A 16,484-nucleotide genomic window follows, 5' to 3' on the forward strand; every position below is an offset into this window, starting at 1 on the left:
CTTCAGGTCCACAAAGACGCAATGCAACTCCTTCTGGTCTTCTCTAATCTTCTCAATCAACACCCTCAGAGCAAACATCGCATCTGTGATGCTTTTTCTTGGCATGAAACCATACTACTGCTCACTAATCATCACCTCACTTCTTAACCTAGCTTCCACTACTCTTTCCCATACCTTCATGCTGTGGCTCATCAATTTTATCCCCCTGTAGTTACTACAGTCCTGCACATCCCCCTTATTCTTAAATATCGGCACCAGTACACTTCTTCTCCACTCCTCTGGCATCCCCTCACTTTCCAAGATTCCATTAAACAATCTGGTTAAAAACTCCACTACCATCTCTCCTAAACACCTCCATGCTTCCACAGGTATGTCATCTGGACCAACGACCTTTCCATTCTTCATCCTCTTCATAGCTGTCCTTACTTCCTCCTTGCTAATCCGTTGCACTTCCTGATTCACTATCTCCACATCATCCATCCTCTTCTCTCCGTCGTTCTCTTCATTCATAAGCCTCTCAAAGTACTCTTTCCATCTGCTCAACACACTCTCCTCGCTTGTGAGTACGTTTCCATCTTTATCCTTTATTACCCTAACCTGCTGCACATCTTTCCCAGCTCGGTCCCCCAGTCTAGCCAATCGGTACAGGTCCTTTTCTCCCTCCTTAGTGTCCAGCCTCTCATACGACTCATTATATGCCTTTTCTTTAGCCTTCGCCACTTCTCTCTTCACCTTGCGCCTTATCTCCTTGTACTCTTGTCTACTTTCTGCATCTCTCTGACTATCCCACTTCTTCTTTGCCATCCTTTTCCTCTGTATACTCTCCTGTATGTCCTCATTGCACCACCAGGTTTCCTTTTCCTCCTTCCTCTTTCCAGATGTCACGCCAAGCACCCTTCTTGCTGTCACCCTTACTACATCTGCTGTAGTTTCCCAACTGTCTGATAACTCTTCACTGCCACCCAGTGCCTGTCTCACCTTTTCCCTAAACTCAACCTTGCAATCTTTATTTTTCAACTTCCACCATTTGATCCTTGGCTCTGCCCTCACTCTCTTCCTCTTCTTGATCTCCAACGTCATCCTACAGACCACCATCCTATGCTGCTTAACTACACTTTCCCCTGCCACTACTTTGCAGTCCTCAATCTCCTTCAGATTAACAGTTCTGCGTAGGATGTAATCTACCTGTGTGCATCTTCCTCCACTCTTGTACGTAACCCTATGTTCCTCCCTCTTCTTAAAATACATATTCACCACAGCCATGTCCATCCTGTTGGCAAAATCCACTATCCTCTGACCTTCTTCATTCCTCTCCTTGACACCATACCTACCCATCACCTCCTCTTCTCCTCTGTTCCCTTCACCAACATGTCCATTGAAATCCACTCCAATCACCATTTTCTGTCCCTTGGGTACACTGCTCATCACTTCATCCAACTCACTCCAAAAATCTTCTTTCTTATCCATTGCACACCCAACGTGTGGGGCATATGCACTAACAACATTCATCATCACACCCCCAATTTCCAGCTTCATAATCATTACTCTGTCAGACACTCTTTTCACCTCCAGAACACTCTTGACATACTGTTCCTTCAGAATAACCCCTACTCCATTTCTCGTCCTATCCACACCATGATAGAACAATTTGAATCCCCCTCCGATCCACCTGGCCTTACTCCTTTTCAATTTAGTCTCTTACACGCACAATATATCAACCTTCCTTCTCACCATCATATCTGCTAACTCACTCCCCTTACCAGTCATACTGCCAACATTCAAAGTTCCTACCCTCAGTTCCACTGTCTTTACCTTCCTCCTCTCCTCCTGCCTCTGGACATGTCTCCCCTCTCTTCTCCTTCTTCTTTTTCTTCGGCCAATAGCCCAATTTCTGCCAGCACCCTGTTGACTAACAGTACTGGTGGCGGTCGTTGTTAACCTGGGGCTTGACCAATCCAGTATGGAAATTTGTATTGTTGTCCGCATACTGATTTGGCAAAATTTTACACCGGATGCCCTTCCTGACGTAACCCTCTCCACTTATCCGGGCTTGGGGCCTGCACGAAGAAACACACTGGTTTGTGCATCCCCTGTGGCTGGGTTATCTAAATTTGTAATTTGTTTTATTTAATGTAATCCAGGACAATCAAACATGTCGGATAAATGTACCTCTTCAATTAAATATAATAAACACATAAATGAATTTTAAATGAATTCACACTAACAATAAGTATTCTGAAAATTACAAAAAGTATGAAAACATAGCACCATGTGGTATATACTGTATATTCTTAAAGATGCTGTATTTGATCTTTGTGTGGCAAATCCAGAATTGTTGTTTATCTCCTGTTTGCCTGTTTGAAAGTTTCTTCATTTTTTTTTGCAGCTGAGTTGTGTTGAGAGCAGTAGTGATGAGGTTTGAAACTTTTACATTAAAAAATAGCAACAATATTTTATACTTCTTTTAATTTCTGATTTAATCTATCAAACTGACAGATACTACAGTCTTTAAGATATTTATTCAAACTTTTTTGTTTTTATGGTGTACACGTCTCATTTCTACGCATTGTTTTTCTTTCCGTAGCAACAGCAAGTGTAAGCATAGGACAACTAGAGCATCAGCTGATCTTGTCTGTAGATCCATGGAGGATACGTCAGATTTTGATTGAGTTGCATGGTATGACTGAACGACAGTTTTGGAAAGTTTCTAGTAAAGTAAGGAATTTTATTATTTTAATATTGATGGTTGACTCTTTTCAATCTTACTAACAATAAGTTCATTTTACATCCATGTTAATGTGGAAAAATCAGCACCAATAAAGAGATTAGTTGTAAGCACTTGTACAGTTACTAAGCACACTTTTGGAATTTTCACACTATGTTGGTCTGCTTGTTTTGTTTTTCATGTTGAAAACTGCATTGGGGGAAAACTAAATTACACTTTTCAGTACAGTTGTTTACTTTATTATACAGTGCCTTGCAAAAGTATGCCGTCCCCCTGAAAATCATCACCATTCTCTGGATTTCAAAAGATCCATCCATCCATTTTCCAACCCGCTGAATCCGAACACAGGGTCACGGGGGTCCGCTAGAGCCAATCCCAGCCAACACAGGGCACAAGGCAGGAACCAATCCCGGGCAGGGTGCCAACCCACCGCAGGGGACACACAAACACACCCACACACCAAGCACACACTAGGGCCAATTTAGAATCGCCAATCCACCTAACCTGCATGTCTTTGGACTGTGGGAGGAAACCGGAGCGCCTGGAGGAAACCCACGCAGACACGGGGAGAACATGCAAACTTCACGCAGGGAGGACCCAGGAAGCAAACCCAGGTCCCCAGGTGTCCCAACTGCGAGGCAGCAGCGCTACCCACTGCGCCACCGTGCCGCCCATTTCAAAAGATAAATACACCTATTACTCCAATAAGTATTTGTAATGACAACCAAACAGCTCATATTTAAAACCAACGTAAATAATTTGTCAGAAGTATATTTCTAAAAACAAAAAAAGTTGGAAAAAACAGTGCTTGCATAAATATTCAAACCCTTAAGGGTCCACTTTAGCATTCAAAAGGATTCAATCCCCTTCCAATTCCTCATCATTCTCTGAATTTCAGAGAATGGTGGTGGGCCTTTAATTTTAAGAGATTTTTCTTCTATAACGTGGCAAAATAGCAATTCAACAAGGTACAGTTTAGGCTCTTTAAGGCAAAAATGTCAGTCAGTGTTCTTTTAATGTTAATATTTGCTGCCTAATATTTTAGTAAAATATTTTGTAAACACAAATTCTTTCCTGCCATATTGAAAAATCCAGAATGTTTGATATTAATTGAATATTCTTATGCACTGATTACAGTGTTGATTTGGTTTTTTTTTGTTTTTTTTGCAGTGGGAAGTTCCTCCAGATTACAGCAGTGTGATTCTAGGAATTAAAGACAACCTTACACGGGATTTGGTTTACATTCTTATGGCAAAGGGCTTGCACTGCATTGCCATAAAGGTCAGGTCGTCTTGATTCACCAAATTCTCTTTGTATGTACTGTATTAACTGAAAACGTTAACATTTCTTAAGCCTTCGATTGTTAAGGAATTAATTTATAACAAGGTGTCTTTAGTGGGATAAAAGTAAAGCCTTTCAACATTTAATGCAGACGTTGCAGTGTGGATTCAGAACTAGAAGATAATGTATCTAAGGACTTTGATATACTTGACAAAGTACAGTAGTGTGTAAGGAATCAAATCCAAAACAGTCCATTTTATTGGTCATTACAGAAAAAAAAATAAAAAACATTTTCAATTTACAGTGGACTCAGAAAATATTTTACATACTTCATTGTGTTGCAGATGTATTTTTAAATGGATAAATTTGCTATTTTTGCCCATTTTAATCTATATTCAATAACCTATAATGACAAAGTGAAAACATATATTCAGCAAGGTTTGCAATTTAAAAAAATAAAAGTGTCATTCATATAAGATGCTCAAGGTGGCAGCATCATAGTATGGGGACAGGGAGACTGGTCAGAATTGAGGGAAGGATAAACAGAGCCAAATACAGAGAGGTCCTTAAAGAAAACCTGCAACCTCAGACTTGGACGATGATTCACTTTTCAGCTTCTGTGTAGTCAAGATTAGTTATTAAAATTTAATTAACAGTAATTTTTAAGATTTTGGAATGTTTCATATTTAATATTTTTCCAATTGTAGGACTTTATTCATGCCAGACAGCTGTTTTCTGCCTGCCTTGAGCTGGTGACAGAGTTTTCCCCAAAACTGCGTCAGGTAATGCTGAACGAAATGCTACTTCTGGACATCACTGCTCATGAGGCAGAATTTGAAGGAAGCAGAGAGCGGCCACCTCCTGACCTCGTAAGCAGAGTCAGGGGCTACCTGGAGATGAGAATACATGGTGAGAAACAATGGAGGAAATAAAACAATGCAAGAATAATTGTGCTAGTCCTGCCAAATGTGGATTTCTCTCAAGCAGAGATGACAAGGATCTGATGTGCACTATCAGTATTGGGCAGATAAAAAATGATAGTTTGCCTATTTGGAAAAAAGTATAAAACCAATCTGATTCTCCAACAAATATAACCTGAGAAACCACAAAAAAGCTTGTATCCATGCTTAGCATTAGCTACCATAAAACATAAGAAAACTAGGTTATGTTATGACATGAGAACAACATTAGTGATGCACTTACTACCTGCAAGAAAATTGTGGGTAATTCTAAACACTCACAACTCTCTACATTGCTCAGTCCATGAAGTTGCCATCTAAATTGTTTGAGTGATGGTTGTGGATATCTTTCTTTAGGAATAAGTTAATATAATTTTGGTTTATAAAAGGTGTATATTCTTTCCCTCTTTCCTTTTGACTCATGGCCATTTTGAATCTGTGTTTTAAAAATTGTGTATGTCAGCTGTTTCATAGCTCAGGTGTTTTTTTTCCTTATTGTAATAATGCCCTTATTCTCTTTTAGATATTCCTCTTCGGCAGATTTTAGGGAAGGAGTGTGTTGCGTTCATGTTGAACTGGAGAGAAAATGAATACCTGACTTTGCAGGTCCCTGCAACACTTGTGCAAAACAATCCATATGTAAAGGTGAAAAAAATGTTTTCAATTTTTGATAAAGAATAGCACTACTCGTAGCTCCGGGGACCTGGCTTGGAATCCTCACTTGGTCACCATCTTTTAGAAGTTTGCACTTTATCTGTGTGTGTGTGTGTGTGTGTTTGGGTGTAGATGGTCTTGGGGTACTCCAGTATCTTCCCATGCTACAAAGATGTGTATTTTACATCACTTCATAACTCTTACATTGGACCTGAATGCAAGATTGGTGATGTATATGTATGAGAGATGTATGACAGTAACACATGGCCAACAGGCATACTTTCCAGGACTGACTCCTTACCAAGATGGGATCCAGCTCCCTACAACCAGAAAGTGTCATAAGCAGATTCAGAAAATATAAGATAGTTTACACATTTTAACAGATTGTATTTTCCATTCCACATTTTCTGTACAGAAGTTGTATTTTACCTTATAAAAAAGAAATTGCACCAATGATTGCTCATTTTCACCTTCTACCTGTGTGGTCACAGTGCTACCTTGATACATGGGATAATGGTGATTACGGGGGCATGATGTGTGTGTTGTGATGGGCTATAAGTAAAGTATCAGTTCAGTGTTTGATAAACTAGAGTAAAATGGTTTCTGTGATTTTTGAAGTAAATATGGACAATATGTAAAAATTAAATGTTTTAATTGCTTGAAATTTCCAAATGAGTTAATTGTATTATTGTGTAATAATTGTTTGTAAGTATTCAATAAAATAAATCCAGAAAGCAAGTTATTGTTAAGGCCATATTACTACTACTACTACTACTACTACTACTACTACTACTACTACTACTACTACTAATTTATTATTGTTACTACTATTATTTTTGTGTAAGGTTAATTGCATTATTGCTCTTGTTTAATGTTGTCTACCAGTTTCTTCATTGTTTGTATGTTTTGTTTTTCTTTTGTGTGCTCCAGTTGGGTCAGCTGCTGGCAGCCACCTGCAAGGAACTTCCAGGACCTAAAGAGACTAGAAGAACAGCTAAAGATCTTTGGGAAGTTGTTGTACAAATCTGCAGTTTTAGCAGCCAACACAAACGAGCCAGTGATGGAAGAATTAGCTTGATAAGGCAGAGAGAGTCCACTTTAGGGATTATGCACAGGTATTCCACAGTGTGTTGAATGCTAACTCTTGACCTGAAATCACAAGACAATCTTGAAATTAAACAAATTTATTTTAAATCGGGGTGACACAGTGGTGTCTCATGGGTCTACAATCCTGGGTTTGAATCTGACACATGGCTATTGTCCATATTGATTCGGCATTTTCTGTCCATGTCTGCATAGGTGTTTCTCCTGGTGGTCCAATATTTCTTCTGTAATTCCTGATCTTGTATAGGTTATGTTAAATGGCCCTGTGTGAATATGAATATGAGTGTGTACGGGAGTGGGACCCTTTCATGGATTGGTGTCCTGTCCAGTGCTAATGGGATAGTCCTACATCCTAATCCTCCCTAAACACCCTATCCCCAAAATCTCCCATCAACCATGAGTTAGATTTAGTGGGTTTGAGAAAGGAATGTTGTATTACATTTAAGAAAATGTGCACACAGTATGAAGTCCAATACAAGCAATTAATTTGTAATGTACAGTATATTTTTGTCAGTGATTAATAGAAAACAGAGAATTATTTCTCCACAGATTCAGTTAAGAAGCCGTAGTGGAATGTATATGGCATATGAAGTAAAGTGTACATTTAAAACTTATTGAAGTATGTGACTACTTCTTCTTTTTTTTTTAATAAACAATCTGGTCATCTAAGTTTTGAGTAAATTTAATAAGGGACTGGAAATTAACACTTACAGAAATACAGTACTAAATATTGATTACTATGTACTTAACAAGTAAATAAGTAAATACATGACCAGGTAATTCCGCATACTTCTTTTTGTGTTGTGTGGAGTGCCACTCATTTCTTGGCTTACTTAACAGTATGCAGCAGTGCGTGATAAACATTTGTTTGTTAAATGTTGTTGGCACATAACAGATCAGTTGTGTTTTACTCTTTTTGCTGTTCACCTTGATTTAATTCTTCTGGTATTATTTAACATTCAGTACTGGAGAGATTAAATACTGTATATTGAATACTATTGCACAAGTTAAGTATTAATAATGTTTAAGTATTTTCTGTTAGAAAGAAAACTAGTGAATATGTAAATTGACATTTGTACATCCATGCTTACAATGAGTTTCTTCTGGCTTTCTAATTGTAGGAGTGCATTTGTGGCCTTTATTCAGAAGCTGAGGGTGAGTCTTTTTACAGTTTAAAGTCTTTGCTTTTCCTTATTATACTGTATGTTGGACAGTATGTAACCTAATGCGGTTTGCATTTTTGACAGTAGGTGTAAGAGGTAATGCCTGATCATTCCCATATACTTTTTCAAAATATGTTGTGGGAAAGAAATAGTTATTCCGCATCTGTTCATATTTTACAGTGAATTCACAGTAATGCCATTGCATTAATTTTTTCAGTATTATTCTCATTGTAAATCACTGAAATCCATTTGTCAGTGTTCTTATAAATATAAAATAAAAATCTACACCACTTTTATTATTAATGGCACAAGAAATAAATTCTTAAAATAAAATAGAAATTTTTCTATACTTCCATAATTATTCTTTAGCAAGATTAGAAATAAAATACTTATGAAGTATTACCAAAATTATTTTTTTAATATTGCTCTTTTGCTTGTTTTTGACAAATGTAATGTATTAAGAATGTGGGAACTGAGTTTCCAGGCATGTATTGCTGTTAACGCTGTAGGTGATGATGTCTCTCGTGCAAATGTTCTGAGCTGGCACTCGTACCCACTGTGCAAGTCACTATATTAATAGTAAATGACAATAAGGGTTTCAGATTTTCACTCAGGCCATGACAAGAATGACAGTTCATATGCAAAAGTAGATTTTAATATTTGCAAATGAAATTGGTTTGGAAAAAAAGTCTTTACTGTAATCTTTCCTTAGGCACTGTTAGGGGATACCCAAGCAGGAAAATGTTTTGTCCTGCGGTGGGCTGGCGCCCTGCCCGAAGTTCGTTTCCTGCCTTGCGCCCTGTGTTGGCTGGGATTGGCTCCAGCAGACCCCCATGACCCTGTAGTTTGGATATAGTGGGTTGGATAATGGATGGCTGGATGGAAAATGTTTTGTCTTGGTTGTTCCAGCTGTTCCCAAGAGAAATATCAGATTAGGAATACTCGTCTGCTCCTTGTGCTGTTGATGGTGCAGATGTTCAGTTAAGACTGAGTTTGTATGCGTTTATTTCTTTTTATCCTAGGGATCACTCAACATTAGTAGAAGCTGCACAAGACATGTTTGTATCTAGATAGATAGATAGATACTTTATTAATCCCAAGGGGAAATTCACATACTCCAGCAGCAGCATACTGATTTAAAAAAAAAACAACAATATTAAATTAAAGAGTGATAACAATGCAGGTATAACAGACAGTATCTTTGAATAATGTTAACGTTTACCCCCCCAAGGTGGAATTGAAGAGTCACATAGTGTGTGGGAGGAATGATCTCCTCAGTCTGTCAGTGGAGCAGGACGGTGACAGCAGTCTGTCGCTGAAGCTGCTCCTCTGTCTGGAGATGATCCTGTTCAGTGGATGCAGTGGATTCTCCATGATTAACAGGAGTCTGCTCAGTGCCCGTCGCTCTGCCACGGATGTCAAACTGTCCAGCTCCATGCCTACAATAGAGCCTGCCTTCCTCACCAGTTTGTCCAGGTGTGAGGCGTCCTTCTTAATGCTGCCTCCCCAGCACACCACCGCATAGAAGAGGGCGCTCGCCACAACCGTCTGATAGAACATCTGCAGCATCTTATTACAGATGTTAAAAGACGCCAGCCTTCTAAGGAAGTATAACCGGCTCTGTTCTCTCCTGCACAGAGCATCAGTATTGGCAGTCCAGTCCAGTTTATCATCCAGCTGCACTCCCAGGTATTTATAGGTCTGCACCATCTGCACACAGTCACCTCTGATGATCACAGGATCCATGAGGGGCCTGGTCCTCCTAAAATCCACCACCAGCTCCTTGGTTTTGCTGGTGTTCAGTTGTAGGTGGTTTGAGTTGCACCATTTAACAAAGTCCTTGATTAGGTTCCTATACTCCTCCTATTTCGTTTTCTTTCTAATTTTTCAATGTGATTCATTTGTATTTTGTTATCGAGTATCTTGGCAGTTGGTTACATGTTCAGTGAATTGAATATATCCACGTTGCTCAATACATCCTTCTAAAAACAGAATTTTGTTTTCTTCCTTTGACAGGAACCACTTGTGCTGACTACACTCATGTCCTTATTTGTTCGGTTGCACAGCATTGTACGGGTTAGTATGAAACCTTGGTGCTTTATGGTTTCATTTCACAATGTGTGGTCTTTCCCGTCAATTGATTTTTGTTTTTTTTCCCCCTTTTACATCCAGGATGATATTGTAAATGAAGTAACTGCCGAACACTTGTCTATCTGGCCAACATCTTTACCCAAGTATGTGTTTTTTTTGTTTATTTTTTTTTTTTTTTTCCCCTCTCATAAAATAGTCCTTAGATTTTCTTGTCAAGTAAAGACGATTTTAAGTAGTTGTAATTACTGAACATGTTGCGGTTCAGGAATGAAGGCTGTAATATTGGACAGGTGCACAGTGCTTATGGCTGTAAGCTCAAAAGAAAGAAGAATGGATAAATAACTTGGATGCTTACATACTTTATGTTTACATGTAAATTGTGTGGTAAAGTGCTTGTTGTGTGTATATATAGCATTTCCTTTTACACAATATTGTAAGTATTTTAGTTTTTGTTGCTTTTCCGTATTAAGAACTTGTACATTAAGAGCAAAAATTGATGTTGCTCTAGACCAGTTGTCGCCAACTCCAGTCCTGGAGGACCACAGTGGCTGCAGGTTTTCATTCTAACCCTTTTCTTCTCAGTGACCTGTTTTTACTGCTAATTAACGTCTTTTGAAATCATTTTAATTGACTTGCTCTTGAAGACTCAGACCCCTTAATTGTTTCTTTTTCCTTAATTAGCAGCCAAACAATAATGAGGTACAAAATGAGCCAAAACAACTGGTGTCCATCACACAATATCTGAAAATAAAAGATAGATAGATAGATAGATAGATAGATAGATAGATAGATAGATAGATAGATAGATAGATAGATAGATAGATAGATAGATAGATACTTTATTAATCCCAAGGGGAAATTCACAAAAGGGTGGAGGTTTCAGGAATGTTTATCTGCTCAGGTCCACAAAACATTTGAACAGTGCTCTTAGAAAAGAGAAATTCAGCAATTTCAGAAATGTCTGCCATTGCACAATGAGAGCAGCAACAAGCCATGGAGTTAAAGAATGGGTTTAATTAACAATAAGAATCGGAGTCTAATTAAGGAACTTGAGTGAAATTGGTTGGAGTTTGAAGCCCTGACTTAATTGGTCTTCTGTTGGCTCCCTCACTTCACCTTTCATTTCTGTTTGGGTGCCGTTTAAGGAAAGAAGTGAAGAAATTCAGGGGAACAAATCTTAAAAAAGAAATTCAATTAAAATGAATTCACAAGAAGTTAATTAACAGCACAAACAGGACACTCATTAAAAAATGGTTAGAATGAAAACCTGCAGCCACAGTGGTCCTCCAGGACCAGAGTTGGCGACCCCTGCTCTAGATTGTAATGCGTTTGGCCATGTGTAAAAACAGACAATGATAAATAAATACCAAAAATATCTAAAGTTTACTGTGTGATGCAGATGGAGGAAATGGCACATGTGCTTGCATGCTGAAGTGTAGTACAAAAATACCCTAGGTTCTTGTCTATAAGCCGGACTCATGTATAAGCCGGAGACAAAAAAATCATACGAATTTTTAAAATAAAATCGTATCATAGATAAGCCGGACTCATGGATAAGCCGAACGTACTATAACCTATAACTAATAGAAGGGAGGGAGGTCAGTGGTCTCACTCGCACCCATTTAATTTCTTTAAGGGGGGAGAGAGTGTGAGATATTGGCGTCTCTCTCACTCCCCGCATGGCGCGGTTGGAGCGGCCGGAGCGTGTTCTTTCTGCTCTGGGCGTCACCGAGTCAACACGCGCGCGTAGCGGTCATTTAAATTGTGATTTTATATGTAAGCATATTTAAATATATATTGCGGATTTTTTGCTGGTTCGCGGATTTCTGCGGACAATGGGTCTTTTAATTTCTGGTACATGCTTCCTCAGTTGGTTTGCCCAGTTGATTTCATACAAGGGACACTATTGGCAGATGGCTGAGAAGCTAGATTGCTTACTATTCTCTCACTCTTGCTCTGACTATCTGTGATCCTGACGTAGGGGGATTGAGCAGGGGGGCTGTTTGCACACCTAGACGATACGGACGCTCGTCTAAAAATGCTGAAAGATTATCTTCACGTTGCTATCTTTTGTAAAGCTGATTCCTGAAAAGACATGCTGCACAGTGCTTCACATACTTAAAAGCTCGAAGGGCACGTATTGATTTTTGACTGAAAAACAAACTCTGTCTCTCTCGCTCTCTCTCTCTCTCTCTCCCTGCTCCTGACGGAGGGGGTGTGAGCTGCCGCCTTCAACAGCTTTGTACCGGCGGTGCTTCGCATACTTAAAAGCCAAACAGACATATTGATTTGTTTGCTTCACTCCTTTGAAGAGGAAGATATGTTTGCATTCTTTTAATTGTGAGACGGAACTGTCATCTCTGTCTTGTCATGGAGCACAGTTTAAACTTTTGAAAAAGAGACAAATGTTTGTTTGCAGTGTTTGAATAACGTTCCTGTCTCTCTACAACCTCCTGTGTTTCTGCGCAAATCTGTGACCCAAGCATGACAATATAAAAATAACCATATAAACATATGGTTTCTACATCGCGGATTTTCTTATTTCGCGGGTGGCTCTGGAACGCAACCCCCGCGATGGAGGAGGGATTACTGTATAAACCGGATTTATGTATAAGCCGATATTCTATTTTTTCATTTTCACAACTTTTTTCCTTAGATAAGCCGCGGCTTATAGACAAGAACTTAGGGTAAGTGCAGAATTACAGTTATAAACAAATATATCTGTATCTGTATCAGAGATGTATTACAAGAACAGAAATGTAATAAAATTGTCTCTATTTTATTTTACAAATAAATCTCAGCTAGGATTAGTGACTTGCTCAAGGTCACACAGCAAGTCCAAAGTGAGAACTGAGCTTGAAATTCTTGTGCTTAAAAATCCACTGACGTGGCTAATGGACTACGCTGTCTTGACTGCTAAACCAGTTGATTAACTAAAAACTCAATTGATGTTTAATTTACTTCATATATAAATATAATTTCGTGGCGTACTAGTGTAGTGGGAACACTTGTGGACAAGATAGTGTCTCTGGGTAGTTTGGTTTCCTCCCACATTCTAAAGAAGGCCATGTTAAATTAATCGAGGATTCTAAACTTCCTATGTTTTAAAGACTGTGGGTGTACGTGCCAAGGTGCCTAGAGACAAACTGGTTCAACATCAAAAGTTGTGTCCAGTAGCTTCACATAACTATATAAAGGAAAAATAGACCAGAAAAACAGATTGACAGATGAATTATTATGCAGTTTATCTTTCTTCAGTTCTGCTTTACACTTCAGCCCAGATTTTGAACAAATACATATTATACATACTGAATCTGTTTGGTTTCATTTTTCTGTGCCATTGATACTTGGCAGTAGTACATGAACTTTTGTGTTTGCTTTTATTTTACCCTGGTCAGTGTAATCAGCTGTTGGACATTAACTTTTTATTAAGGATATTTTCAGGAATTGAAAGCATTATTTCCACAGTGGTTATAGAGAGCACACACCAGCAGTTTCCGTCAGTCCTTATTTTATGCGATATGCGTTACTGAAAATCACTTTTTACCCTCGATGTCAAATACTACTAGATAATTTGAAAGGGCTTTCCTTACTATCATATACTCTTGTTTTGTATTTTTTTGAAGTGCAATGTGAAGAACATTATATATAATAAAGATGAAGTAAACTATGTGTTTTTGTAATTCTTCCCCCTTGTTATTTTATAATGTAGTGGACCGTTAAAAAAAAGCTTTATCAAGCTTTAGCATAAAACAGAATACTTTTAAAAGTATATTTTTTCTCCTTCATATATATGGACACCTGAAATATCATCATGTATGTTGTCTTGTTGATCTGCTCTTCTGTCTGTGTTAGTTTGCAGTCCGTAGATGTGGAGGCTGTTGCTATCACTTTGAAGGAGGTTGTGAACCACGCATTGACGCTAAATCCAACTAACCATTCTTGGCTAATTACCCAAGCAGATATTTATTTTGGTAAGTGTTTCAGATTTGCATGATGCGGATATAATCGAGAGCGGCACGGTGGCGCAGTGGGTAGCGCTGTTACCTCGCAGTTGGGGGACCTGGGTTCGCTTCCCGGGTCCTCCCTGCGTGGAGTTTGCATGATCTCCCCGTGTCTGCGTGGATTTCCTCCAGGCGCTCCGGTTTCCTCCCACAGTCCAAAGACATGCAGGTTAGGTGGATTGGCGATTCTAAATTGGCCCTAGTGTGTGCTTGGTGTGTTTGTGTGTGTCCTGCGGTGGGTTGGCACCCTGCCCGGGATTGGTTCCTGCCTTGTGCCCTGTGTTGGCTGGGATTGGCTCCAGCAGACCCCCGTGACCCTGTGTTCGGATTCAGTGTGTTGGAAAATGGATGGATGGATGGATATAATCAAATGATATAAGCAATAGGTAGGTCTATAATTCTGTTTGTTGAGGGTTTTCAAATAGTTAAAAATTGTTCAAATGCAGCTACCCATGAAGGGCATTCAGCCAATACAGGGTGGTCCAGATCTAATTATGCAACTGTTCGACTAACAACCGTCTCCCCGCCATTTTGGAATGCAAGGCAGGTGCTGCCATCTATCGGCAACAAAAAGAATTTTAAGTGAAATCTCTATGTGCAGGGCAGGTACTGTGAATTCTCTATGTAATAAACTTAAGTTATAGCGTAATGAAAATTGCATAATTAGATCTGGACCACCCTATAGTATGACTTGTCCATAGTCCAAGAGTCTTCATTTTAAAGATTTTAGTGAGTGTCAAAGGAAAAGGTTCACACAAAAAAAAAGAGGAAAAAAGTTGATAATACACACAAAAATGGGGAAACTTCTTCTTTCTGTAGTCAGTATCTAGGTACATTTTTTAAGGTTTCTGTCAGTTATCACATACACTAGGATCTACGTTTGACCTACGTACATGACAGTCGCAAAACTGCATGCCCTTAATGGCTGTCTGTCCAAGAATTCATGTTTCTTTCTACTGATCTAAGTTCAATCTGAGAGATACACTGCCGTCACACAGAGCTGACATTAAGAACATTCCATTGTCTTTAACTTAGGGGAGTTAAACTGAATCTTCTGTTATCTAAGGCCACATTATATTCAAGTTCAAAATTAAGCAAACTAAAGTAAATTTACCATTAATATTAATGTAACGGATTTGGCTGTTGCAGTGTCATTAATACGTCATAATCATATGCCTTATTCTGAACAGAAAAGGCATGTTTGAAAATAATTTGATTTCCACTGCACATTTCAACAGAATTATTCTCATTAAATTTCTGAGAACAGTGTTGGTGTTAATAGACCGCATATCACTTTACAAGAGCAGATTTCTAAATACTAATTCATGCTGGAGATATTTCATTCATTAACAACATCTGGCTTCTTAACAGACAGTTAAAATATTAAAAATAAGTTCAGACTTGCATTATCAGCTTGTATATAAGGACGCCGCTACCCTTCTACTAATTATATATCTGGTGGTTTATAAAATCATATGGATTTATTTATTTACTTTTTTGTTACTTATTAATATTCTTGCCTAATCTTTTCTTTTCTTCTCTTGTAACTTTTGACATCTTGTAAAGCACTTGGAGCTACACTCTTTGTATGGGAGTGCACTAAAGAAATAAATGTTATTAAATTAGTGACTATGATCATGGTTTTAAATGTTAAGAGTGATTTTAAAAAATGACAATCCAGAAAACCTTTCAATTATGACAAACACTAGTGAGCATTTTAAGCTGTCATGATTCTGACCGTTGTCTTGCTTTGCAGTCACCAGTCAGTACTCTGCTGCTCTGCACCACTACCTTCAGGCTGGAGCTGTGTGTTCGGACTTCTTCAATAAAGCAGTACCTGCAGATGTCTACACAGATCAGGCAAGTTATGTGCCCTGCTTTCAAAATCCAACTAGTTTTAACACGTACAAGTTGCTCTTTTTCGCTTTGCGCTCTTCTCAACGATACCCTATCGTCTATAGGGGAAGGAGCGGAAGGTTTAGATTTGTCAAAAATTTTGGTCTTTGGTTTTCGATGGATCTCGATGTTTTAGGGTCTCCTGATAGTAAAAATGTTGATATCTCGATGATGGATGTGTGTCTCTCTGCGTGTGTGTGTGTCACAGTTTCTTGAGGACGGTCTGGAGATAAAACAGCTGGACAGAAAAATACAAAACTCGAAACTTAAGCCTGTTATGAGATGACGATGTGCTGATTAGTTTTTGAGCCAAATCGTGCAAGAGAAAGAGGCCCTCTAGAGGAACCCTCAAATACTGTAATTCTGCAATGAATTATGAATTCTTCTCGTCAATTGCTATCGTAATGACTTACTTTATGATCAGAAAGATCAGCATCAGAGTGGTAAATAATTACTGAAATGTTATTAGTTCAGGTAACTTGGTTCCTAGGGCGCAAAGCCTACTGACGCTCACATCCGAATTTTTGTTTTATTTACCTATTATTTGTTATCATTGAGCTAATGAGTTTTTGTGAAAATTTTTTATATGCCATAATTTTTAAAACTA

At 38.5% G+C, this 16,484-nt stretch overlaps 1 protein-coding gene across 2 annotated transcripts in view; it reads left to right on the forward strand.

Annotated features, from left to right (window-relative positions):
* The window catches only part of ints8 (integrator complex subunit 8), a 58,432-nt gene that overhangs the window by 21,077 nt on the left and 20,871 nt on the right, over window positions 1-16,484 (forward strand). For both annotated transcript variants that reach the window (XM_028817622.2, XM_028817620.2), the window contains exons 14-23: window positions 2,585-2,715; window positions 3,896-4,006; window positions 4,714-4,915; window positions 5,489-5,610; window positions 6,550-6,734; window positions 7,845-7,878; window positions 9,903-9,962; window positions 10,059-10,120; window positions 13,833-13,951; window positions 15,738-15,841. In XM_028817622.2, the coding sequence (XP_028673455.1) occupies window positions 2,585-2,715; window positions 3,896-4,006; window positions 4,714-4,915; window positions 5,489-5,610; window positions 6,550-6,734; window positions 7,845-7,878; window positions 9,903-9,962; window positions 10,059-10,120; window positions 13,833-13,951; window positions 15,738-15,841 (1,130 nt within the window). The remainder of the gene's footprint in view (window positions 1-2,584; window positions 2,716-3,895; window positions 4,007-4,713; window positions 4,916-5,488; window positions 5,611-6,549; window positions 6,735-7,844; window positions 7,879-9,902; window positions 9,963-10,058; window positions 10,121-13,832; window positions 13,952-15,737; window positions 15,842-16,484) is intronic.

This window comes from Erpetoichthys calabaricus, chromosome 13, assembly GCF_900747795.2.
Source record: "Erpetoichthys calabaricus chromosome 13, fErpCal1.3, whole genome shotgun sequence".
NCBI classification, from domain to species: Eukaryota; Metazoa; Chordata; class Cladistia; order Polypteriformes; family Polypteridae; genus Erpetoichthys; species Erpetoichthys calabaricus.